Source organism: Acinonyx jubatus, chromosome A1 (genome assembly GCF_027475565.1).
Source record: "Acinonyx jubatus isolate Ajub_Pintada_27869175 chromosome A1, VMU_Ajub_asm_v1.0, whole genome shotgun sequence".
NCBI classification, from domain to species: Eukaryota; Metazoa; Chordata; class Mammalia; order Carnivora; family Felidae; genus Acinonyx; species Acinonyx jubatus.
In genome coordinates this window covers 49298079-49324688 of record NC_069380.1, presented here as the reverse complement: position 1 = coordinate 49324688, position 26610 = coordinate 49298079, and the positions used below count along the sequence as shown (strand labels likewise).

At 36.8% G+C, this 26610-nt stretch overlaps 1 protein-coding gene across 22 annotated transcripts in view; it reads right to left on the bottom strand.

The window, feature by feature from the left end:
• Window positions 1-26610, bottom strand: part of LMO7 (LIM domain 7) — a 194493-nt gene that overhangs the window by 101934 nt on the left and 65949 nt on the right. For all 22 annotated transcript variants that reach the window (XM_053216543.1, XM_053216518.1, XM_053216534.1 and 19 more), the window contains exons 3-4: window positions 23821-23891; window positions 10350-10419 (exon numbers count right to left, since the gene is read on the bottom strand). In XM_053216543.1, coding sequence (XP_053072518.1) covers window positions 10350-10419; window positions 23821-23891 — 141 coding nt within the window. The remainder of the gene's footprint in view (window positions 1-10349; window positions 10420-23820; window positions 23892-26610) is intronic.

The following is a 26610-nucleotide window of genomic DNA, read 5'->3' as shown; positions in this document are numbered from 1 at the left end:
GTTCAATTCCTGAGTCTGTGCTCTTAACCACTATATTGATTTCCCATTAATGCTATAACAAATCACCGCATCAGTGGCTGAAAACAAGACCAGTTTATTACCCTATAGCTCTGGAGGTCAGGAGTCCAAAATCAGTCTCATTGTGGTAAAAATCAAGGTGTTGGCAGGGCTGCATTTCTTTCGGAAGTTCTAGGAGAAAATCCATTTCTTTTCCTTTTCCATCTTCCAGAGGCCCTCTCCTCCATGTTCGAAACCAGCAGCACCAGCCTGAGTCTCTATTGTACCACCATCTGACTAGTTCTTGCTCTCTTCTACTTAATAGGACTCTTGGGATTATCCTGGGCCCACCTAGATAATCCGGGATCCTTTCTTCATCTCAAAGTCAACTGGTTAGCAACCTCAATTCTACCCGGAACCCAATGCTTAATCTCCTCTTACAAGACATTGGCAGGTTCACTGCATTAGAGCATGAACATTACTGGGAGCCATTCTTTCTATGACAACCATCACTGTTCCTTGTAGACAATTTCCTTCTCAAAATGAAGCATATGTAACTCAAAACAGGACTCCAGGTGTGGTTAATTATCAAAGTCATCACTTGATGGGTCACTAATAATTATCCTCTTATAAAATGCAAATGACAGTGATTTTGAAGATTTAGTGAGGAAACAGGTGATTGGCAGTTTCTAGGAATATAGTAAGTAGCCAATAAATGGACCTTACTTCTCGTTACAGGCCACAGGTGCTTTGCCTTGTAGCATCTATATGATGCTGTTGGCTAACTGAGATGTACACTGGCAGCAACCAGTTCACAGGGACAAGATAATTCACAGGAAGATGACCTGTGGACTTTAATGGACCAGGAGGCTAGTGAAATTTAGCATAAACTAAGGTGGATATAAAGAATCTGAAATGCAAATCACAGGATTCTATCAAGTGAGGTTTCATGGATAAAGGCATAAAGTGCACGATTAAGTTTGCAGATAATACAAAACCACTGCTTTCTTGTGATTTTTTCCCCCAAAAAACCAAATCTATTCCTGATAAATATCCTTTTGGAGACTTGCAGCCATCTAGATCACATTAAATTGCAGATTTTGATATTCAGTACATTAACTATGTCTGATTGTTCGAACATTTACAAACAAGACTAAGTATAATCCCCATGTTTTTATTCCATCCTTTTTTTAAAAAAATGAAAATAGCGCAAGTACAAAGCCCTAAGGCAAACTGTAGAAACTTCTCTCCAAGTTAATATGGTTTTACATTTAGCTCCTTAAAATTGAGCTTTTTTACTCAACTACTTAAGATTTCACCTACAGATATTATCTGGTCTACTTTTCTCCATCTTGACTACAACAAGGCCACAACAGACAGTTGGCAGGAATTAAGACATGTCTAAAAGGGGAGGGGTGGTAAAATGACTGAATAAACCATAAATGAATAAAATGAGCATGATGTCAGGGAAATGATCAGGCAACAAGGAATGCAGAGATTCCCATCTTTTCCACAGGACACCCCCACACAATGGTTGCTTTGGGGGCATGCAGGCCTGTTATAGCCACATTCCTTGTGAAGCTGGAGATGAGGATTTTAAATGAAACCTGAGGGTCTGCAAATGTTGGCTCCAATTTTAAAAACAAGCAAAAATGGTTTAAGTCAAACAAAACTCATCATGAGCCATTTCATGACCTCTTGCTGGTCTCCTGAACTCGCCATGGTACCAACCCGGTAATATTTTTCTTTAGAGCATTTGTGGTGGACAAGGCTGGCTTCTAATGTTACTTTCTTGTTAAATAATCACAAACCATCCATCCCTTTAATCATCTTTTCCATCATGTTATCAGGGAACAATATCTAAGACTGACACTGATCACTCTGACATTTGCAAATCTGCAATCTTATGCAAACTGCCTAAGAATAACGTAATACTGTCTAACCAATTATCCAGACACTCCATGGCCAGTCAAGTTGACACACAAAACTAGTCATTACAACTATCAAAACTGTTTTTCAGCTGCCCTTCCTGCTTTTCTTCTTAATTTCCTTCAGTCTACTCATCACATACCAATTTGTGATTTTCTTACTTTTACATTTTATTGAGATATAATTCACATACAAGTCATGAATTTAAAGTGTGTGATTCAATGGTTTTTGGTATGTTCACAGATACATGTACATCCTTTACCACAGGCAACCAAAGATCTCTAACAACAAATTAAATTCCTCTCAAAGGTCCCCAGTGGCTTCTCATCATGCTAGAAGTAAAATGTGATCTACCACCAAAGCTGATAGAGCCACATACATCTTTGCTGGCCTACCTCTCCACCTTACTCAGTTCCAGATCCATAGTCCTTGCTGGCCCAGCTTGATCCTGCCTTGATCCCCCCTCGTTTCCTTCTGTCTGGAAAGTCTCATGATCCCCGTACATTACCCTCCTTCAGTTTATTCAGGTCCCCAATCAAATGTCAACTCCAGAAACAAGATGTCCGTAAGCACTTTCTCTGAAACACTTCTCATACTCAATCATTCGCTATCCATTCACTTTATTTTTCCCAGTGTAATTATTGTCAACTGACGAGGTATTACATATTCTGCATGATAACTATTAGCACCTGGTAAGTTATTACTGACCTGCTGACCATGCTCCATTAGGGAGGAACTTTCTCTGCCTTACTTGTGGCTTTGTTCCAAGTTCCATGAATAGTGCCTGGCACATAGTAGGTGTTCAATAAATACTTTTAGGAAGGGAGGGATAGTCATGGGCCTAAAACCTATCAAATAACTGATGTGTTCATCCCAGTCTTAGACCTGGGTTCTATTTCTTATTAACTTCATTTGCTCTACTGTTTCCAATTTCTACATAACAAAAGGTGCTTAAAGAGAGACATTCTGAGCATTTTCATATCTGAATAAAACTGTCCTGTATGACATAATCCTACTATGAATGAATTTTTCTTTAACTTTACAAGCTAATCATGGTGTTGCTTTAGGAATTCTAATTCATTAATGTTTTTTTAAGATGTTGCCCTCAAGGCTAAAAGTTGGCATACGTTCATCTTAGATTTAAAAACAAGTACGTTTTGGAACTCTAGGGAAATGCTCCTATCTTGTGCCAGTGCCATGACTAACAAATTATGGCCCGAAATAAAACAGGAATTTCCTGATTTACAGTGCTGTATCATTATGAGGGTATTGGAAACAACTTCAATGTTGACACTAAGTTTTTATGTTTTCATTTTTGGTGATACTTATCTTTAACTGGGAGTTGGAGAAAAGTAAGGAGATAAGGAGATTCTTGACGAAATCACCTAAAATTTCTTTATAAATAAGTCAATTATCATGGAGTTATTTATAGGCCATTTATATGGAGGTATTAAGGCGGAGGTATTAAATATCTAATATTTGTTACCTTGAAAACAGCCAATGCACAATCTCCATTCAGTCTGTTTTCTTAGACTTGATTATTGTATAATGCTAAAGTATTTCAAAATACTGCTGATCACAGAAATTCCAGGAAAATATACATTAGAAAAGAAATTATTTAAATGAAAATACAACCACAGAAAATGTCATTTTCAATGCATAAAGTGGCCTTATTTTTAGTAAATGGCCAGCCTTTATGCTATAATATCTTACCTAAGTGTAACAATACATTAAATAACACTGTAAGCAGTAACACTATAGTACTCTCCTATAACTCTATTAAGAAGAAAAAGCACTCCATGTTTTAGTTATTAGTGTTTGTTTTTTTTTTAATTTTTTTTTCAACGTTTATTTATTTTTGGGACAGAGAGAGACAGAGCATGAATGGGGGAGGGGCAGAGAGAGAGGGAGACACAGAATCAGAAACAGGCTCCAGGCTCTGAGCCATCAGCCCAGAGCCTGACGCGGGGCTCAAACTCACAGACCGCGAGATCGTGACCTGGCTGAAGTCGGACGCTTAACTGACTGCGCCACCCAGGCGCCCCTATTAGTGTTTGTTTTTAAAGAAAATAATCAGATTGACAAGCTAGAAAAATAAAAATAGTTTAAATTTTATTGTTCGGCATAATTATACAACTTGTAATAGTGGTTCACCCTCCCTTTGAAATTAAAAGATTTCTTTAGTGTAGTTTTAATCATGAAATCACAATTGAGCAATTTTAATCAAGTTTATTGATATCATTAACCTCCGCGGCCTCTATTGGTTTTATTTTTAAAAGAGCTCAGAAGCTTAGTGTCCCATAAACCTCCCTCTCCCAACCCCCTGGGTCCCCTTCCCCTTGGAAAAAGAGTGGGATACATAGAGTCACTGCCTGAGAGTGGGTTTTAAAAAGTACATGATAAAACCTGGACGAGCATATTTAAATTTTACAGCTGATTCCTCGGGTGCATTTTCTATTACTGCTGAAAGGGAACAACTAGATGTTTCAATAGTGACCTTGGCACAGACTAGGTTGCACTATCTTGCTGATGTGCCCAAGTGTAGAGGAGAGTGAAGATGAATCAGAAATAATTTTACAGACACAAGAACATTAGCCACTAACAACCTTTTGAAAAATGGCAGTAAGAATGGACCCATAGACTTGTGTGATTTCTTGAAGTAGCTATTATGAAGAGAAGAGAATCTGACTGACATCCAACAGCTTAAGCTAGCTGGCATCTTTTCATTTCCTGCATTCTACAGCATTCCTAAATCAGGAGACAACCTTCCCAGTCTCTACGGTCACACCTTATATATTCCACTCTTGAAAATAATCTGAAAGAGTAACGCTTTAGAGGAAGGATATTCAAATTTGGCCCGTATTTTTCAAACAAATGTGGATATAGTGAAGATTTTTAAATTAAGCACACTGACAGACACAAACTTTCAAACAAAAAATGATTCAAACCAAATATTCTTTTTTTTTTTTTAAGTAGATTTCATGCCCAGTGCAGAGCCCAATGTGGGGCTTGAACTCACAACTGTGAGATCAAAACCTGAGCTGAGATCAAGAGTCAGTTGCATGCTTAGCCAACTGAGCCACCCAGGGGCCCCTCAAACCAAATTTTCTAGAATACGATTCCTTTTCTCAGAGAAACTGCAATTGAAATAGCAGGCATGAGTAGATCACTCAAATCTATACTCAGTCAACAAACCAGCCCATGCAAAGGGGTAGCGTTTATTTTCTCAACTCTTTATCTCCATGGCTCTCAGCCAGGGATGATTTTACCCCATAGGGGTCATTGGCAATGTCAGAAGACATTTTTAGTGGTCATCCTTTGGGGCTGGGGAGCATGGTGTTACCAGCATGTAGTAAGTAAAACCCAGGGAAGTTGCTAAACATTCTACAATGCACAGGAAAGACCACCCCCTAAACAAAGAATGATCTGGCCCAAAATGTCAATAGTGGTGCCAGGGTTGAGAAACCTTGCTTTAGTAAATACAACTAAATCATCAGGGGTCCAAGACAACTATAAGTCTTGGGATTAATAACTTCCTTGATGTTCTCTGCACATATTGTATTTCAGGCACACTAAGACATCAGATGGTAAACATTATTCTGGTTCAATGACTCTTTTCACCATCAGAATATCTTGCCTGTTTCTCATGGTTTTGTTTTGAGATTGAGTTTTTTAATTCCCAAATAAAGTTTTAGTTTTGAGTTTCAATGAACTGAACATACCCACATTTAACAGCAGCTAATTTTTTGGAAAATTCAGACTGGTTAGATTTTGGGGGGGGCATCGCTTTGTGAAGAATATAAAAGAATAGAAAAGATAGGGAAAATCTGTTTCTTGAAAAATTAGAACTTAGTATTAAGTGAGAAAAGCCATATCTCTAGATCTATGAGAACATGGTTAACGTCTCTCCAAAAGGGAAGGAAAAAATCGTAAAATCATATGAATGTTTCAAGCAAAGCGTTCAATATATTTCCAAATCAGCTAAACACCTCTCTCCATATTGTCATTGCTCAGAGGATATCCATGTGTTCCACACAGGTCCACCTACAAACAGTAAACACATCGCCTTGGCTTCAAAGCTAAATACACAGAGTAGCTGACATGAAGTGGATGGAAGTTATAGCTGAAGGAAAGAGAATAAGAATGGAATGATAGAAAACAGGGCTTGGAGCACAGAAATTGTATAATTTTTACTATATTTAATTTAATACGGTGTATCTACCCTAGAGAAACCTCATTCACAGAATCCTCTTTAACCCACACACCTGAACTCAGTGAGCCAAAGACTAGCAGCACTCCAGACTACAACCCATTTTGCCAAGATGACTCCCTTCTCAAGGAACACATCCGTCAGCTGGCCAGTGACCTATGATATTTGTAGCCTGGAAAGACAAGGTAATTTGATTCATTCAGACTCTTCTCTTGGGACCCTCGACTGAGAGACACCATTTCCTATTTGCAATGGGGTAGATAAAAGTAATCATGTGGAATGTGGCTGCCATATTTATGACTGAACACTGAATTAATGACAGAGTCCTCTGAAAAATCCTGAAAATAAAACACTTCATCTCACTTAGCTTGAAAGCATCTATGCTCTTTTTATTACTAAAAAAAGCATAACTGCATATAAAATTGGTGAATCAGATTAAGGTCTTTGGACATACCAATGTCAATTTCCTGGCTTTAATACTATATCACAATTATGCAAAATATTACCATGAGAGAAACTGGGTGAAGGTCACAGAGGACCTCTTTGTACTGTTTTTTTTTCCAACTTCCCATGAAACTATATTTATCTCAAAAAGTTTTTTAAAAAGCAAGTATCAGATAAAAAATACTACCTAGCTGTATTAGTTTCCTAGTTTCCTACCCATAAACTGGGTAGCTGAAAAAAAACAAAGATTTATTGTCTCACAGTTCTGGAGGCTAAAAGTCCAAAATCAAGGTGTCCACAAAGCCATGGGCTCTATAAAACCTGTAAAGAAATTATTCCTTGCCTCTTCCTAGTTTCTTATGGCTTGCTGGCAATCTTTAGTGTTCCTTGCCTGTAGTGCATCACTTCAGTCCTCAGTTGTCACATGGCATTCCTCCTGGGTGTATCTGTACTCACATAGCCATCTTTTTATAAGGACAACAGTCATATTAGACCAGTCCCCCTCCCCCAATTATGACCCCATCTTCACCAACCTTATTCACAAATAATGTCACACCCTGAGGTACTGGGGTTTAGGACTTCAATATGTTATGTTTTGGTGAGTAAGGGTAGAGGGGGAACACAATTCAACCTATAACACTCTTCCTTCAAAGACCTAATTCTGGAGCTTACTATTTTTCACGACTGAACCCTTTTTCATTTATTCATTCAAAAAAAAATTTTGCCTCCCATAAATATCAATCATTATGTTGCTGTGAACAAAAAAAAAATTTTCTAGTATAAAAAGTCTGGCTCAGGCTTTTTATCTTTCTTCTATACACATCGAAAATGAAGGCTTCTAACATACGTTTTCTTGAGGAGTTCTTCGAGGTCAAACTTCATAGTCCAACTACGATTCCTCATGTGTGTTCAATAAATGTCAGGCTATTATAATTCATTGCAGCACATTTATATACCTGGTGTTTTCTTGCTCATTTACTAATTTATTTTCCAGATCCTGCTCCACCACTACAACATTAAGCTCTTTGAGGATAAAGTCCTTCTCTGTCTTTATTCCTTCAATATATCCCTACAAACCAGAAATATTCTTGACCTAGTAGGCACTCAACTATTTGTTAAAAAAATGAATGTGCGACAAAAGGACCTGTATGTCACACTATATAATCCCTTTCTGTCCACATATGACAACCCTACCAGACAGATGCTGGAGCTCTAATGCACACTTCAAACTGAGGCTTCGAGAAGTTTTGACATAACCATCCTGACATACAAGCATGGAAAGAAGGAGTCCATGTGGCATGATAACAACTTCAAACCAGCTGTAGTCAATTCTACAACTGTGGTGATTCTTATGCTCCTACACTAAAAATGTTCAGTGTCCTAAACTTGGGAAATCATCCCATTTAATATTCTGGAAATACATCTCATTTTAGTTTCTAGAGATAAAATCCAAACTAGATAGAATTTTCATGCTTGAAGTAGAAATACTTAGAGAGATTGTTGTATTTAAATATAAAAAACATTTGGCTTATATCTAATCATAGAATCAGAAGATTGAATAAAACCTCTAGTGGCCAGTAACAACAAACCACCACAATTCAAGAATTCCAAATATGCAGGGTGTTTGAAATCAAAGGCTAATTTCATTTAAAATGTGTATAATTGATCCAAGAAATGACAATTCACAATTTAAATATTAAAGTAAGAAAAACTGGAGACACTTAAAAAAGATTTTCAATATAATTCAAACTTTTAATTTTCACAGAAATTATTTCATAAAAATGATTTTCATATAAGAGTTATTTTTATTAAACTGAATGTCTCTTCCTAGAAAGACTTCAAAAACCAAATTTCTTCGGGGAATCTGGGTGGCTCAGTTGGTTATGCATCTGACTTCAGCTCAGGTCATGATCTCGAGGTTCATGGGTTCGAGACCTGCATCAGGCTCTGTGCTGACAGCTCAGAGCCTGGAGCTTGCTTCAGATTCTGTGTCTCCCTCTCTCTCTGCCCCTGCCCTGCTCATGCTCTGTCTCTCTCACTCTCTCTCTCAAAAATAAACATTTAAAAAAAATTTTTAATAAAAAAAACAAATTTCTTTAATTTTATTCCTTAAATAATACCTTCTGACTATGCATTACTGACTATAAATTACTAGAAGTAATTCATACATATATGTATATTGCTATACATTCATATACATATATTCAATATATAGCAATATATGCATGCCTGATAGGTTTTTTACCTAACCAAATTTGAGACCAATAAAAATATCACGTCATGATAGAAATCATGTCATGATAGAAATGGAAGAGAATTAACTTGGTAAGAAAGAAGTAATTCATTTTTGAGCCCAGCTGCTCTGAGAACTTTACCTATATTCTATGTTTCAAAAGAAAATTATAATTGATCTTTGAAAGAAAAAAGAAAGGTCTAAAACTCTTCTTTCCTTCTCTCCTAGACAGTTATTTTCCAATAATACACAATGTGTGACTAACTTATTCCTATAAAACTGTAATGAGATTTTCATACCAGCTGCAAATCCAGAAATTTTGATGCCGTTACCCTTTAATCCTTCATGCCTCTGACATCTGCAAACACATGGTTGGCCAAACAAAAAGTTCTTGAATATAATAAGCAGCTTGACTATTGCAAAGATGATTTTATCTATCTATCTATCTATCTATCTATCTATCTATCTATCTATCTAAATTCCAGGTTATTAGCTGTCTTAAACTTCAGTGTATTATAAAATTAGTTTTTTTTTAATTTTTTTAACGTTTATTTATTTTTGAGAGACAGAGAGAGACAGAGCATGAGCAGGGGAGGAGCAGAGAGAGAGGGAGACAAAGAATCTGAAGCAGGCTCCAGGCTCTGAGCTGTCAGCATAGAGCCCGATGGGGGGTTCGAACTCACAGACTGCAAGATCATGACCTAAGCTGAAGTCAGATACTTATCTGACTGAGCCACCCAGCGCCCCATAAAATTAGTTTTGTTAAACTGACTTCTATGATCAGCCTTGAATCTTAGGAGTTGCTAACATTTTGAAAATAACCCATCATGTGTACTTAATTATAAATTATTTCTTTCAAAGATACAGCCCCACCTTGTTATTGGTCTTTCAATTATTAGTGACCCACCAGAGTATCTATGTAATGACAGTGTAGGGTATTTTTCACACACAAAATCTAAATTTAAAGCTAGAAGGAATCTAAAGACTTATCCCATAGTTGTTTCATGGGTAGTATTACTGAGGCAAAGAAAACAGTGACCTACCCAATATCACACAGAACACTAGTAGGAAATCTACTATATAAAGCAAAAGTGTTGGAAATACTCTCCAAGATCTAAGTGTGCTAAGTGAGAGTCATCCTTAAGCAGAAGCAACAGATATGTAACAACTGGTGAACATCTACAGTTTCCCTAAACTGTGGTCAACTAGCAAACAAAGTATGCAGGGCTGAACTTCAGAAAGAACATGGTCATAAACAATGCAATCTGTGGAAGAAATAAGCCGAGAAAGGGGATATATGAAGTTTGAGGGCACAAAAAGCAAAGCAAACAAAAAGTAAAAAAATAAAAGCCTCCTGGCAGAAGGGAAAGGAAAGAACTAAAAGTATAAGGAGAACGTCACTAAAAACACTTTTCTTGAGCAAAAAACTCCAAACCTAATTTCTATGATAGTTCCAGATAAGAGTACCGGTCTACACCCATCTTTTTACACTTCAAAAACAAAGAAATCTAGTTTTGAAGATAATTTTTTACTTACCAAACCTGCTATTGGTGTGGACAGTCTATTAATCTTCTTAATGACACCAGGTTTAAGTTTATTAATCAAACTGAAAATAAAGAAACAACACATGCAATTTACAAGAATGCCAATATCAGTTTAGTATTAAATCATGTGTGTCACTACTCCATCCCCCACATGTGATTCAGAGCCAAGAGCCCAATAAAAGGCAAACAACCAAGAAAACAAGTCAAGAAACACAGTAGGAAGAACGGCACAGCAAACAATAGTAAGTATCTTCTTAGACCATACAGACACTATCTTCAAAGCCATGTCCCTAAAAATAGTTCCACATTTATTAAAGGTAACATTTGATTCTGTTCCAAGAGGCAGTGTAAGAATCTCTTTCATTATAATTTAGTTCTCTTGGACCTAAGAATAATTTTTTCTATCAATCATATTATTTGTTTCTCAAACTGATCTTTATTTTGAAAAGTAGATTCGAACCATATAATTTTGCCAGAGTTATAACATACAATATTAGTTTTAGTGGTGTAACATAGTGATTTGACATTTATATACACTATGAAATGATCACCATTATCAGTCTAGTTACCATCTGTCCTCATACAAAATGTTTATAATATAATTGACTATATTCCCTATGCCGTATTTTACACCTCCATGACTTTATTTTATAACCAGAGTTTATACCTCTTAATCCTCTGCACCTACTTCACCCATTTTCCCTATCCCTCTCCTCTGGCAACTACCAGTTTGTTCTCTGTATTTATGAATCGATTTCTGTTTGTTTGCTCTGCTTGGTTTTTTACATTCTACATGTAAATGAAATCATGCAGCATTTGTCTTTCCGTCTGATTTATTTCACTTAAGCATAAGACCCTCTAAGTCCATCCATGTTGTCACAAATGTATTTTGCCAGATTTAAAGGGTCAGTGGAACTCATCCAAATGGCCAGCAAGTTCTTATTGTTAACTCTTTCAAATATGTGACCAACTGCTTTGTTACCATAGCAGAATGACTGGATAAATATTAAATGTGTGAGAACTCCCCCAAACAAGGCAACAGTTACCTCAGAATCTAATACTGAACACATTTAAGTTGCTATGACAGAATCTGCAAAGATATGTATAAGTCGCTACATTCCAGAACAACAACAAAAAAAAGAAGCCATCTTTAAAAACTATAACTTAAGAGTACAAGTTTTGGTTCTAAATGTAGTTATCATCAATTGTATGTTATTTGTTGTTGTTGTTTTTCACCAATACAGTGTTAAGCCATGTAGAAATTTAATACTATAGTAATGCTTTTCTACTAATGCTAGCTTGGGTAATTAATCATTAGTCACTGTCAGAAAACAGCCATTTAAAACAGTGATTTTCCTATTCAATAATCTGGGTACAAAAAGCAATTCTTTATTCTGTAAACAGAGCTGCAAAAGGAAAGCAGATATAGGAGAAAGAATCAAACATTCTTAATTTACTGGTCTCCTCTTCACAATGGGCAACAGAAAAAAAAAAAAATCTGACACTTGTGGAATGTCACTCCTTCAACATTCCAGAGATTTATATATACACTTGAATGTGCTAAAAATAAAGAAGACAAAAGTCTCAACTTAATAACCTTCAGAATGTTGTTCAACGGGAATCAAAATTACAAAACAATGGCTTATGAAGATTTAGTCTGGTGAGCTGTTTTCTGTTTTCCTAGTTTCTTCACACAAAGATCTTTAGACAATATACATAATAAAATCACCCCCTCAACTTCAAGCATTTTCTAGAACTGTTACTCTTTGATTCCTAATTTCTTATTTGTACAAAGAAAGCTATGTAGGAAGGAAGGCTTTCTCCCTTCATAGCTGAATTATTTTTCTTTAATCACTAGCTGAGGAGTTGGAAAAGAAGTTGAACAGGTTTATAAGAAATGACAGTTCCAAATTAATTCTTCTAGCTGTTCCCTATTAACCAGGTATTTATTAAATTCTATTACCAGTGGCATCTTGCAATGCATAGAAGAACTAATAAATGCAACATTACTTAATAGGGACATTATTCTGGCATAGTATAAATCAAGAAATTCATAGAGTTGTTGGCCATTAACTTGGCAGTGACTTTCCTACAGTAACTTGGATCTTAAAATGTAATCCTATGGTGGTGTAAAAAGTTAAAGACTAAAATGAGCTGGGTCAACTTATCAAATGTCAGGAAAGCCTAGCATCAGTTGTCTTCATTAGCAGAAGAATGTCATAAAGTCTTCCTCCACCCATTTGAGTCACTGATGACTTTGGCCAGATCACTGTATTTACCTGTTTACTTCATTTATCATTCTTCTATTACAGTGTTAGTAACATCACAAGCATTTTTTAAAAACAGTTTCTGGAATGAATAATAACATGGCCTACATTCAATTTAGTCAGCAAAAGGAAGTAAGGGATGGAAGTAAAGAAACAGCACAGTTAAATGATGTCTCCCAAAAATGAGTTGACTCCTCCCTCATCAGAAGATTCCACAGCTATTACCTAGAAGCACACAGCACAGTGGATTAGCTTCTTTCTTGACTCCTGAGTCCCCTAGCACGTGTAGAAACATGGAAATAGCCACCAGGCAAAAACAACACTCCGCATAACATACAAACGACCTTCTAAAAGTTGTGTCACTAGGAGAAAACATTATTTTGTCAAATGTTAAAGTGGTATTTGTTCTAAGCACTAGAGTATGGAGAAAATGCACATATGGTTTTGGCAAAAACTGAACGTCCCATCAGATTGTGAATCATGAATACTTATTTTCATATACAATTAAAGGAAAAACTTTTAGGATATTTCTTCTAGGGAGAAACATAGATTTCATTAAATCTAAACTTCTGTGAAATTAAAAAAAAAATTTTTAACGTTGATTCATTTTTGAGAGACGGAGACAAAGCGTGAGCTGGAGTGAGACAGAGAGAAAGGGAGACACAGAATCTGAAGAAGGCTCCAGGTCTGAGCTGTCAGTGCAGAGCCTGGTGCAGGCTCAAACCAACAAACCATGAGATCATGACCTGAGGTGACGTCAATGTTTAACCAACTGAGCCACTCAGGTGACCCTAAACTTCTGTGAAGTTTAAGGATATCTAAAAAAAGAGGGGTAGAGTCTTAACATCAAATCAAATAAAAAAGCCACACTAGGGAGATACTACTGTCTTTTACAAACAGAACTTCTTTGCATAATAAAGTTTCCTCAGGGCACCTTCGTAGTTCCTTGGTTAAGCATCCAACTCTTGGGTTTGGCTCAGGTCATGAACTCAGGATTTGTGAGATCGAGCCCCGCATCAGGCTCTGTGCTGACAACACGGAGCCTGCTTGGGATTCTTGCTCTCCCTCTCTCTCTGCCCTCTCTCTCTCTCTCAAAATAAATAAATAAACTTAAAAAAAAAAGGGTTCTTCAATTACACATGTGAAATTCAAAAAGGCAACACTCACTTCTGGTCACTGGCTCTATTTAAGAATCACATAACATGATAATCTTCCAGATGGCCTCTGTGCACAAGGAACTAAAGGCAGTCAAGGGATCATTTTAACTGCCTGCAAGCAGACCATTCCTCTAATTCTATGCAAAATTATACCTCTACCCCCCCAAGTCTTCCCTCAGGCCATGGCATAAATCTGCTATGTGCTTTTTAGCACATCAGAGGTTTGCTCTTTTGGTTAAGATTAAAACCGGGACAGAAAACTCCTAGTCATTTGCTACCTCCTGTGGTAGACCACATTGGCTAAAGCCTGCAACCCCTCTCCCTCAGCTCATCCCTGTACTGTTGTCTACTTCTTTTTCTTCTCTTCTCCAAAACATCCTGCCCACTTCCTCCGAGAGAGCTGAGTTACATAACAGATTCTAGAAAGCTGTCTCTGTTCTGCAACTTTGTCACCAGTGAATGTGACCTGACTTTAAATATAACACCAGGAAAACTGTACATAAAGTTCAATGTAACATCTAGCTTGGTTATAAACAGTTTTAATGAGAGCTAGAACTTGGTGTTCTTAGTCTCCAGAAACTAGTTCTAAATGCCAAACCTTATTTTCCCCTTTACCAGAAAGCCCTTCAGTAGAGGTGGAAAATTTAGAGACATGTTTCAACTTCCTATTTCCAAAGATGTTTTTTCTAAATGCACTAGAGACACTGACCTCAAACAGCATATCAATACATTGAGAGTGAACTTGCTAACCTATGGTCAGTCAGTCGCACATACATATTTCTATTATCTTTCTGTTGACAACATTTTCTAAATATCTACCCCCATATCAGTGAAATTTTCCTATCGATAAATTTTTAGAAGACAAAATAAAAATATTATATATTTCCTTACAAATTAAAGGAAAATGACTTTTGTTTTATCTGCTATTTGGCACATCTTTATTTGCCTAGTTTGTTCTAGATGCAAATTCTGGCAACAAACATTTGAGTGCTTACTAAAGACAGAGCACTGTGCTAAGGAGACAGTGAAGATATCAAGTACAAGGACATTCTCTCATTGCCAACATCTGGCACTTAGCAAGGTACCTGGTATTGTGAAGGTGCTTTAAAAATGTCTGCAAAAACCCACTAACTTTTAATACAGATATTTTTCTGTGGTTGAAAACCTCTCTGTTCTTTACAAAAATAAATTTAGAAAAAATTTACCTTTAGTTTCACTCAAATGTGAGAAATGGTTTTTGGCTTTTCCCAAAAAGGACACCTGCCCTCTGTTAGGTTTTCTATTGCCAGACAAATCAAACCTTGATGTTGGTTCCCAATTGTCAAATGTTGATCAAGAGAATAAACTCTCTATCAGATATATTACTTTGGACAGGTTATCCTAAATAAATTTCTAACTAATATTTTTCATTAATTACCTCCATCTAAATTCATAAGCTATAATATCTTTAAAATAAAAACCACACTGAGAAGTTAGTGATCACATTTCCTTGGGTAAAGTAATAAGCATATATAATTTAAAATTTTAAAGTTTAGGGGTGCCTGGGTGGCTCAGCTGGTGTTAGGCATCTGACTTCGGCTCAGGTCATGATTTCACAGTTTGTGGGTTCGAGCCCCATGTCAGGCTTTGTGATGACAGCTCAGAGCCTGGAGCCTGCTTCAAATTCTGTGTGGGATACATGGTGGGATCCCTCAGGGTGGGATATACGGTCTCTCTCTCTCTCTCTGCCCCACCCCTGCATGCACTCTGTCTCTGTCTCTAAAAATGAATAAACGTCAAACAAAATAAGTTTAACTTTAAAAACATGCAATATAAACAGTATGGTCACCTTAATATTTTCAAAGACTGGTAGTAAAATAAATCTCAGTTTAATTTCTAGAATTCCTATGGTAGTAACTTTGAATATGGCTGAGTTAGAATACAACACAAATAGTTAACAATAAATGCAAAGATGGGAAAGTGTAAGAGCAACAAATCAGTATCAATACACCTGATAATTATAATTTTATTATGATAGGACCTTCTTATTTAGCCTCATTGGTATGTGCAAAGGATCTCTGAAGTGAGTCAAGAAAAGCTTGAGTGGTTTGACAGCAGATTTACCTTATTTTAAGCAGCCTTGACAGTTATAGCACTAACAGATAGATATCGCTGGGTGATGAGACATGTCCCAGAGCAAGGGCGCTCTGAGTTCCTGTCCTGGTTCTTGCGTTTACCATTAAGTAACATCTCTAATGTTACTTAAGATTAGAAGGGGTTCCTCTCCACCCCTTCATGTAAATGACAGTGATTCGCTCTTCTCTTGTGGGAGGGACTTGGGTTCGCTCCAATATTCGCCATCGTGAAAATTCTTCCATTGCAGGTCTATGTGCATACCTTCGCCTGTGCTCCTTACCGTTTCTTATGTTGTTTCTAAAAATAAACTCATCAACGTTTTTGATACATGTCTGGAAAGGAATTTGACAATGTGAATCAATTTACTTTTGCACCAGAAGGCAGTGCTCGTGTGCTCACCTCGCGGCGGGATACAGCAGCACCTTCCTCTGCACTGAGTTCAGCTCCCTGCTACGTGATCTTCCACAGAGCTGCATCCTTCACAACCACACTCTTAAGGCATGCACAACATTTCCCCAACTTTATCTATCACATTATAGATATTTAAGTTGTTTTTGATATTTTCCACTATGAAGAAGCTTTATACGTATTTTCCCCATCTTGCAGTCTTTTTCTTTATGATTCCCAAAAGCAAGGATTATTAAGAAAAGTCCTATAATTTGTATGGTAAGTAAATACATGTTCATATTAATTTAAAAACTGGCACATAATTACTTTGATAGATATTGCCACATTGCTTTTTAGAACTGTACCAGTTTATATTCAATTGGGCATTTTGAGTATATACCATTTCACCATAATATGCCAACATTTTGTAAGACTTCAAATTATTTACTGGCTTCGATTAAAAATAGTATCTTGGGGGCACCTGGGTGGCTCAGTCAGTTAAGCATCAGACTTCAGCTCAGGTCATGATCTCATGGTTTGGGAGTTCAAGCCCTGCGTCAGGCTCAGCACTGACAGTGCATGGGATTCTTTCTCTCTCCCTCTCTGCCCTTCCCCAACCTATGCTTTCTCTCTCTCTCAAAATAAATGAATAATCTTTAAAACACACACACACACATATAGTATCTTCTTTTAGTACAATTATTTACTAATGAAGGAAGAGATTTTACTGTTTATTTCCAGTAGTATTTCTTCATTTGTAAAGTATTTAGTCACATCCTTTGCTTATTTGTCTATTAAGGTTTTCAAATGTATATCTCACCAATTTATTTAATGATTAAGTCATTTTGCTTCATACATTTTTCTCAGAATGTTATTTGTCAGAATAACTATTTACATATAGTTTTAAATCTATTTTTTGTTCTTATTTCCTCATTCCTTCAAAGGTTAGAATTTTAAACTGCCTCCAAAGATTTTCTCTAAAATTTTATTTTTTCACCTTTTTATTATCTTAATCTAGGATATTCGGTGGGTTAATAAATTCATCCTTAACCAATTATTTATCCCAATACAATGAATTGAGTGCTTCATCTGTTCTCCATGTTTTCATATCTCCTTTATCACAAATATCTATGCGTAAGAATGTATTTTGCACCCTGCCCCTATATTAATATTTACATTTATATATTTTTTTAACATTTATTCATTTTTGAGAGACAAAGAAAGATGGAGTGAGCAGGAGAGGGGCACAGAGAGAGGGAGACACAGAACTGAAGCAAGCTCCAGGCTCTGCGTTGACAGGCTGACAGCAATGAGCCTGATGTGGGGCTCGAACCCACGAACTGTGAGACCATGACCTGAGCCAAAGTTGGACACTTACCCGACTGAGCCACCCAGGCGCCCCAGTATGTACATTTATAAAGTAACCCATAATTTTTAATTACTTTGCACATTTGTCACATGTTCCTATGTTGGGACAACCTCATTTAGCAGAAACTTTTACTTTTAGAATTTTTTCTATTCTCACCTGTTTATTCTTCCATGTGAATGTTAAAATAATACTCATTAAGAAATGCCTGACTAGGGCCGTTGGGTGGCTCAGTTGGTTGAGCATCAGACTTCGGCTCAGGTCATAATCTCACAGTTTGTAAATTTGAGCCCCGCGCAGGGCTCCCTGCTGTCAGCATAGAGCCCACTTTGGATCCTTTGTTCCCCCTCTCTCTGCCCCTCCCCTACTCACACTCTCTCTCAAAGATAAACTTTAAAAAATAAAAAAAATAAAAAAGCCTGGCTAGATTTAATATGAGTATTGGACTAAAATTATAAATTAACTGACATCTATTACCCTATGTAGAAATATAATTATCATTTCATTTCTTAAATGTTAGAGTTTACCATTACATTTTCAACATCCAAGATGAAAGTCTCACACATTTCTCTACAGTAAACAGTGTTCTAAACTTTGTCACGATTGCTTTTGTCACCTTAGATCTCAACTAATTTTCTGACTGATGATTGTCAGTATATAAAAATTCTAGAGATTCTCTCATATAAGGAAATTGTTCTACTTTTAATTAATGTGACACCATTATATATTTGTTCTTTTTACAATATCCATTATTTAATTTACTTCTCAATACACTGACTAGGATTATTGTACTTTGTATATTTAATGGCCAACACACTGTTTTCCATGTGCCTACCTAAGTACCTTTATTACAATAAAACTGACTCCAGGAATAACTTCTTACTGATCAACTTTAATAAAATTGCTTACATCTCATACATCTAAGCATACATACTACTTCCTTTTATTTTTAGTAAACCATCATTCTCATTTCTTTCCAGAGGTCTTACCACTGAAATGCCGTATGTTCTCCTCTCAGTAATTATATTTATGGTGGAAAAATCCTGTAGATGATGCATGCTGGTTCATGAAACAGGACTGAAGCTTTCTAACTTCAATTTTGAGGCCACAATACAAAAATCCCTCTGCAAAATTTGCAGTGACTCCGTATAATATGACTACTATAACAGAAGTGAATTTTTTTAATTTTTTAATGTTTTTTTTTTTGAGAGAGAGACAGAGAGACAGAGAGACAGAGCGTGAGTGGGGCAGGAGCAGAGAGAGAGGGAGACACAGAATCTGAAGCAGGCTCCAGGCTCCAAGCTATCAGCACAGAACCCAAGGCGGGGCTTGAACCCACAAACCATGAGATCATGACCCGAGCCGAAGTCAGATGCTCAACCAACTGAACCACCCAGGCGCCCCAGAAGTGCATTTTTAAATTGATGTTTAACAAGCTAGGCTTCAACTTAATAAACTATTTTCTTAAAATAATGTTTTGTTATATATAGATAACGAATTACAAAAAAAAATGGATTGTGAATCTTAAAAAGAGAACATACAGATTGGCAATCATTAATTACTGCCATGAAGATAAAGCAGTTTAAAATTTTTAAATTGTCTTTATGAACTTGAACATTTGCATGTTTACCTACTGCTGGATTATCAAACAATATAGAAACTTCAAAGAAGTGAAGAAAAATCGTTTTATTACTTAAATTATAAATGGCTATAATATGTATGAGAATCAATGGATAGTGTTGGCATGCTAGAGAGCTCTATGGAAGCAAGTGTCCTCTTCAGAAAATTCAAAACCAGAAAGAACTCTAAGAAAAAGTCTTTATTATTAAAGAAGGGCCTCTGGGCTTCACATGGAACACTGCATAGAAGCCCAAAGGCCCACTGATGTCACTGTCATTCAATGTGTTAGGGTCTCCAACCCTCACAAAAGACAGTGCTCTCTTGTGTGAATGAGAAGTGACAAAGTTCTTTACCTTGTCCTATGTCTTAGAACAATCAACTGAGTATCCCATAGAAAATTAATAGCATTTTTTTAAATAAACCTTCTCCTTCTATTGAATGCATCTTTAACAAAACATCATGTTACTTTTAGGTAGACAGTGTAGTGGTCACATGACAGACATAAGTAGAAACAAGATGTCTCAAACCAAACGGGTGAACATCTTGATTCACTCTTTCCAAACTGCAAGCCATGGAAAGAAGGCCTGGTAACAATGTGAGCAGAGTTTTCTCAATCATTTGAGCCAAGTTCAAAGAGATATAAACTTCTGGGGCATGCCTGATTTGAGATAGAGCAAAGACTGGCAATATTCCAGGGATGGGAAATAAAAGTGACTAACCAGAGACACACCCAATAAAATTATCTTCAAATGATCTTACTTCATAAAGAGAATAAAGAATGTTTTCATTTTAGTATTTCCAAGATTGCTATTATAAGATGAGTAACTGTGAAATTACTAACTCATATCACTAGCTATATATGCCTCTACCAAATATGCTGAGAAGAGAAATAATTCTGCTAGAACCACAGAGCAAGAGAGGCTATGGATATTTATGTAGGTGGGAAATCTCATATTTTTAAAAATATACAGTAAGGTAGTCCTCATGAACACTAATAAACACTGAAGTTAGGGGACTAATTATTCCCCTAATGAATACTGTCAATAAATAACAAGGAGTTGAAGCCACTTTACAGACTCTTGTCAATCCTTTTACTAATTGGAAAAATTCCCAAATTAGATTTTGTTTCCATCTCACTGTTTAGTAAAGCCAAGAGAGATTACATGTGTAGGGTATACAGTAAAAGAATTACTACAACAGGCTTTAACCAGGACAGTATTCTTTAGCCCTCAGCTCAATTAAATCTCACAGTCAGTAAACACTAAATGATACTAAAATGATTAACAGGCGATACTAACTTCAACAGTCAATCAGATTTAGGGGCACATTATCCTCATTACTCAGGTGTCTATCTCGTCTGAAGCCTCAGCACAGAGTTTATGCCCAATTTAGACTATCTGAAATGTCAGAACACTGCCAGTTGGGTGGAAGCTATAAATAAGCTCACTTCCTCTAACTCTTGACTTTGATATTTCAGAATCCAGCTCACAAAGGATAAACTGCAACTAATGAATAAAAGACTGCTGAAATTAGATGAAGTAATAACAAAACTCTAATGACAATAATGAACTAGGATGCCTGGAGATTTTTAATAGGCAACAAGCAGATCCTGTATTTCACATGAATCCATTTTTCCGGCAGTGAACCAAGCAGAAGTCAGCCTTCTTCTGTAAGAAAATGAATTAGAATTTTAAAATATCCTAATCATATTTCAGCTAACACTTGAAATCTCTTATGGGTAAAATATTCTCGAAGCTTACTATATTTACCATTAATTTAAGAGTCAGGACTTCTAATACTAGACTCTGAACAGCGGATTTTGCTTTCCTCATAGGCGTTATAACTCAGGTGGAGGTGATCAAACAGTGATCCCTGCTTAATCATTTCACAGACCAACCAGCTAGGCTTTTCTTATTTATGGATTTATACAGAATATAGTTACCTAGGCGTTTTTTCCCCCCAGGATTACACCTTTTAGATTAAATGCTTCATTGACCAGTGGCTGTAAACAATGTGACTCACAATTAAGAGAAAGATTTTTTTTTTAACACAAACATGCAATACTTTGATGTCCTTCAATAAACTACAATTGCTGATTACCACAGCTTAATATTTACTTACGCTACTTTTGGAAAACATTCATTTGAAGAATACTGGGCACCAAACACATTGATTAGACTTCTCTGGTAATGCACAAAACCCCCAACTGGTGTTATTCCAGCTAGGAAACGATCTGAGAATGACTTTTGGAAGTTGTGAATTAAAGTGACTTTTTTAAAGCCAATAGATCTCTAAACATGCATCCAAATGTTTGCTGTGTTTAATCTAATAATACCGTTTGTGGTCCAAACAGTTTTTCATCAACTCTGCATATCCTCAGTGGTAACAATATGCTCATCCTCTCAGATTGGGTATAGTTTTTCGAAATCACCTCAAATCATTCAGGGACCAGTTGGTGCATAAATTGCATTTTAAACTAAAAACTCTAAGAGTCTCTCAAGCATGTTTAATGACCTTGTTATGCAGGCAATGCCCCAAAAGGAGGAACCCTAAAAAGGATTTAAGTAATAGCTCATCACTGGTAGTATAAACCCACAAAGTGACTTCTTTGAAAAGATCACCAGAGCTCCTGGGTGGCTTAGTCGGTTGAGCGTCCAACTTCAGCTCAGGCTATGGTCTCATGGTTCATGAGTTCTAGCCCCACACTGGGGTCTGTGCTGACAGCTTGGAGCCTGGAGCCTGCTTTGAATCCTGTGTCTCCCTCTCTCCCTGCCCCTCCCCTGCTCACTCTCGCTTTCTCTCTCTCTCAAAAATAAATAAACATTAAAAAAAATTTTTTTTTAAGATCATTTGTTTGGGTGAAATGCTCTCACATCTCTACAAACCATTCAGTACTTCATAGGCACACTTCCTACCTAATGCTTATCCTGATTTGTGGAGCTTACAACGGACAAAGTTATTTCACTGCAAACCTCTAGATAGTCCATACTCCTAGCTAGGGTAGCTTTAAGATCACATACATCTAACCATCATTTCCCCCCTCCATTTTCTGAATGAGTTAGAACACATTTAAATTTTACAGTTTTCAAATTAATATAATTTCCTAACATTGGCCAATTAGAGTGACCACATGGTTTACAAGAATTAGTTTAAACATTATTTGGCAATGGCACTTCTAAATGTGACATCAGAAGAGGACAACTAACACCCCTTAAACTTTATTTGGTCCTTCTTCATATGCCTGTTCTGCTGTATATCAGGTAGAAACACATGAAACTGACATTTCTATAAGTCACAAATGCTTGAATATCAATAACTTCAGCTGGTTCAACTTAACAACATTGCTCTAAGACAAAAAAAAAAGTGTGAACATCTATCAAAAGAGCTGATGAGATATAGGCTGTTATATACATGGCCATCTTCCTAGCAAGAACTTATATGTATGCAAAGTTTGATAGTTTATAAAAACCTTAATATATATATTATGGAACTTTGCAACCCTGTGAGTTAGGCAGATCAGACATGCTGATTTCCACTTCATGGATGAGAAAATAAGGCTCAGATGTTAACTCAATTGCTCAAATGTCCAAAAGTAATGGGGCAAGAAATCAAACCTAAGCCCTTTGACTCCTGATATTTGCTGCAGACAACCTTCCTTTAAAAGGATAATCTAAGTCATCTAAATACAAGTACATATACTCTCAGTGTTTGCTTTGGGACAGATTCCGTAAATACCGACGTGGTAAGTGTCTAGATTGGAGTACTTAAGCCCTTTCAAAAACGTGGGTGCATACTCAAGTACATTCTTATAATTTATTTGCTCACTTCTGCAACCTGCACCCTCACCCAAGACTTCATCTTCACATCCCACAGCCCTACCTCTCCCTTACCCCCAAAGGTCACATACCTGGCTAACTGCACTCTGATCCACAGAAGGACAAAGCAGTATACCAAACATATGATGTAGGCCTCATACCATCAATCATGCCAGAAGCCTAGTTTACTTATGATAACCAAAATCTGGGACACGATTTTCGACAATATATTAGCTAAATGTGAATGGCCCATGCATAACTCAACGTGATTGCAGTAATGTAATGACTCCACTTAAAGCTTAAAAGAAAAATTTGCTACTGCTTAAATTTGTTCTACAAGCATCACTCTTTATTGATGAAAAAAAGAAAAAACTTATATTAACTTCTAAGCCAGGCAATTCCATATGTTAGAATACTCAGAGTAAGGGAGAGCTAGTGCAATGTAATACAGCTTCCTCCTCAACCACCCACCCCTACTGGCCCATCAAGAAATAACAGAATCTTTCTTGTTTACTAATTTAAAATAATATATATTTCACTAATGCTATCTTTAGATGCAGAGACTGATAATCCCTTCCTGCTGTCTGGTACTGTAGGGGTATCAATTTGCAGAGATCAAATCTCACTTGTTACCAAGAAAACAGATCTGTGACTAAGGTGGCCATGATGACAACTCAAAACACACACATACACACCTTTGCTTTTGAAGAATGTTTTCAGTGCTTTAAATACTTACTCACACAACAGAACACCATTCTCTAGAGAAGCTCGAAAATCCTTTGTCTCAAAATTCTTCTCTGTTACTGCCTGAAAGACAGATTTAGGTATTAATGTTCTCTCAATCGGGGTTAATACACAAGTCAAATTCAGCACAAGATTAATTAATATGCATCTAATGTTATACTTGAAAGAAGTGCATATATCACCAAAAGTCATTCCATTTAGGAAATTACATGTAGTTTTAAGTTACAAAGAGAGAGATTAACCATTTTAGTATGAGCAAATATAAAAAGAAAAAAAAACCATAATGAGAGTTTTCTGTAATGTAACTATCTAATGGCTGATCACCAAAAGTTAGAAGCTAAATTTCCAATATGTTTTCTGTAAAAATCCTATGGGCAACCTAGTTTACCAAGAATAAATAAAAATAGATTAAGATATAAGCTTGAAATACCAACTATAGATGCATATCACTAATTTCAGTCCCATCCTTAAATTCCTCAAGTTTCATGGCAAAGCAAAACAGCAGAGGGCATGACTCTCCTGAAACAGATTTACGAAATGGTCCTGACTTGCATCATGAGCTCTTTACTGAAACATCGTAGGGAGAAGGCTATTAAATCCCAACACAGACAAAAGAAAGACATGGAAGATGGTACATATTTTAAACAGACAATTCCTCCCTTAAGGCTATAACATATGAACAGGCCACCTATAGTCACCACAACCAATGTTCCTTAGTGAAACCACCTGGAAAAATGTCTACAGATCTGGTCTCTTGAGGGTGGAGTAGTTGGGAGGAAAGTGGATCTTACAGAGGATATAGTAGCAGAGAAAATGGAGGCCACGGTGGGAAAAAGCTGGTCCAAGAACAACTCCCAAAACTGGCTCCCTAGCTAACGGTGCGGGAAGAGTACACTACAATGGCAGTGATGCCAGCAGCCCTAGAGGTGCACCCGTCACCTGAAAGCAAGGGCCCTCACTCCACCTGCCACTGCAGGGGAAAAATGGAACTCTGACTCAGGAAGTCCCTAACCTTAAACCCTAAGTGAGCTATAAGGCTCCTGCTGTCCTTACTCACCGCTGCTAGGTTTTCAGCCCACCTAGAGTCCCTGTATGCCTTCCGCATCTTTTCCATAATGCCCAACATTGCTATAGCTAGACATATTATCCGTTAAATGCAAAACAAGTTGTTTTTAGAATAAAAGTTAGTTTCTCATAAGCTGGTTCTATAAATATGGATGGGAGCCTGGGCCAGGAGGTAATACGCTCAAACACAAGAAGTAGATCCTTTCCTACACACAGCATTAATCTACAGAAGGCTACATTGCTGCATGAATTAAACATGTGCTGAGTGTCTCTGTTACAGACACTTACCTGGATACTGGGTCGAGATCTAAAGAAAAAAAAAATACAAGAAGCTCTTCCCTTAAAGACCTCACAGTCACATAAGTAAACACAAAGTATAAAAATGCAATAAAACATATCTAAACAGATTGATACATTCCTTTGGGGGGAAAACCTTAAGTGGCCCATGGATTATCCCAGGTACCCCATGCAGCACGAACTCTCTTGAATTTCCCCCAAATAGATCCAAAACAAACTCAAGATAAGCATTGATCCCAACCAGGAAAAACACAGTAACATCTCATTTACCTGAAAACTCCTCTCCAAAGCCAAAAAGGCATAAAAACGTCCCAAGAACATCCAAAACGGATGTCAAAGTCTATTGTGTCTAGTCATAGGACAGCCCCTCAGAGCCACCAATACTTGATTATCCACCACTGACACAATCTGGTGACTGAGGTTCCCAAATTAACCCAGATTAGAAGCAGTAAGTTACAAGAAAGAAAGGTTGTTCGTACTGACACATGGATAGCATTGAAGACAGTCAACAGTCCTGGATGGGGCCAATCAAGAGGGCATGGCAGCAAATGATGGAATGGAAAGAGAAAGGGCTCATGTCAGACAAAAGTATGTTCATATCCCACTTTCATTACCTAAGAGCTGTGTGACCTTAAGCAAGTTAAATAACCTTTCTGAACCCGTCTACTCATCTCAAACAAGGAAAATAGCACCTACTTATTAGCTTATAATGGCCAAGATGCTGTGCAACCAAATACTTGAGGGTAGCTAACAGCCATGAAGCTTAACCTCTTTACAGGCACTGACCTGCAAGTTAGCACTCTGACAACACACTCTGATAATTAACCCTCAAAGGAATATCTCTGCACCATACAGAAAGCTTAGTAACATTCAGAATATTAAGTAGAAATAATAAAATATACAGACATATTCAGAAAACCCAACTATCCAGAATGGTTTATTTCCCCACAAAGACTACAGAAAGGCAAAATTCATGGTATGTAGATTTCAGACCACACCCATCCATGTCAAAATATTAGTGTACTCTTGTATATATATGTGTATATCTATAATATTTTCAAAATCTAAATATTGATAATATAAAACCAGACTCCATTTATACTGTATTTATAAAGAAAACAGAATATAAAAGATAAACAAAGATTTTTAAGTAAGAGTCCATAGATTAAGGACATGGGAATCTGGCATTCTCTGTACATTACTGAAGGTATTATAAAACCATACCACCATTCTAGAAGGCAACTTGGGATATGTATTTGAAGTCTTTTTTTTTTTTAATTTTTTTTTTCAACGTTTATTTATTTTTGGGACAGAGAGAGACAGAGCATGAACGGGGGAGGGGCAGAGAGAGAGGGAGACACAGAATCGGAAACAGGCTCCAGGCTCTGAGCCATCAGCCCAGAGCCTGACGCGGGGCTCG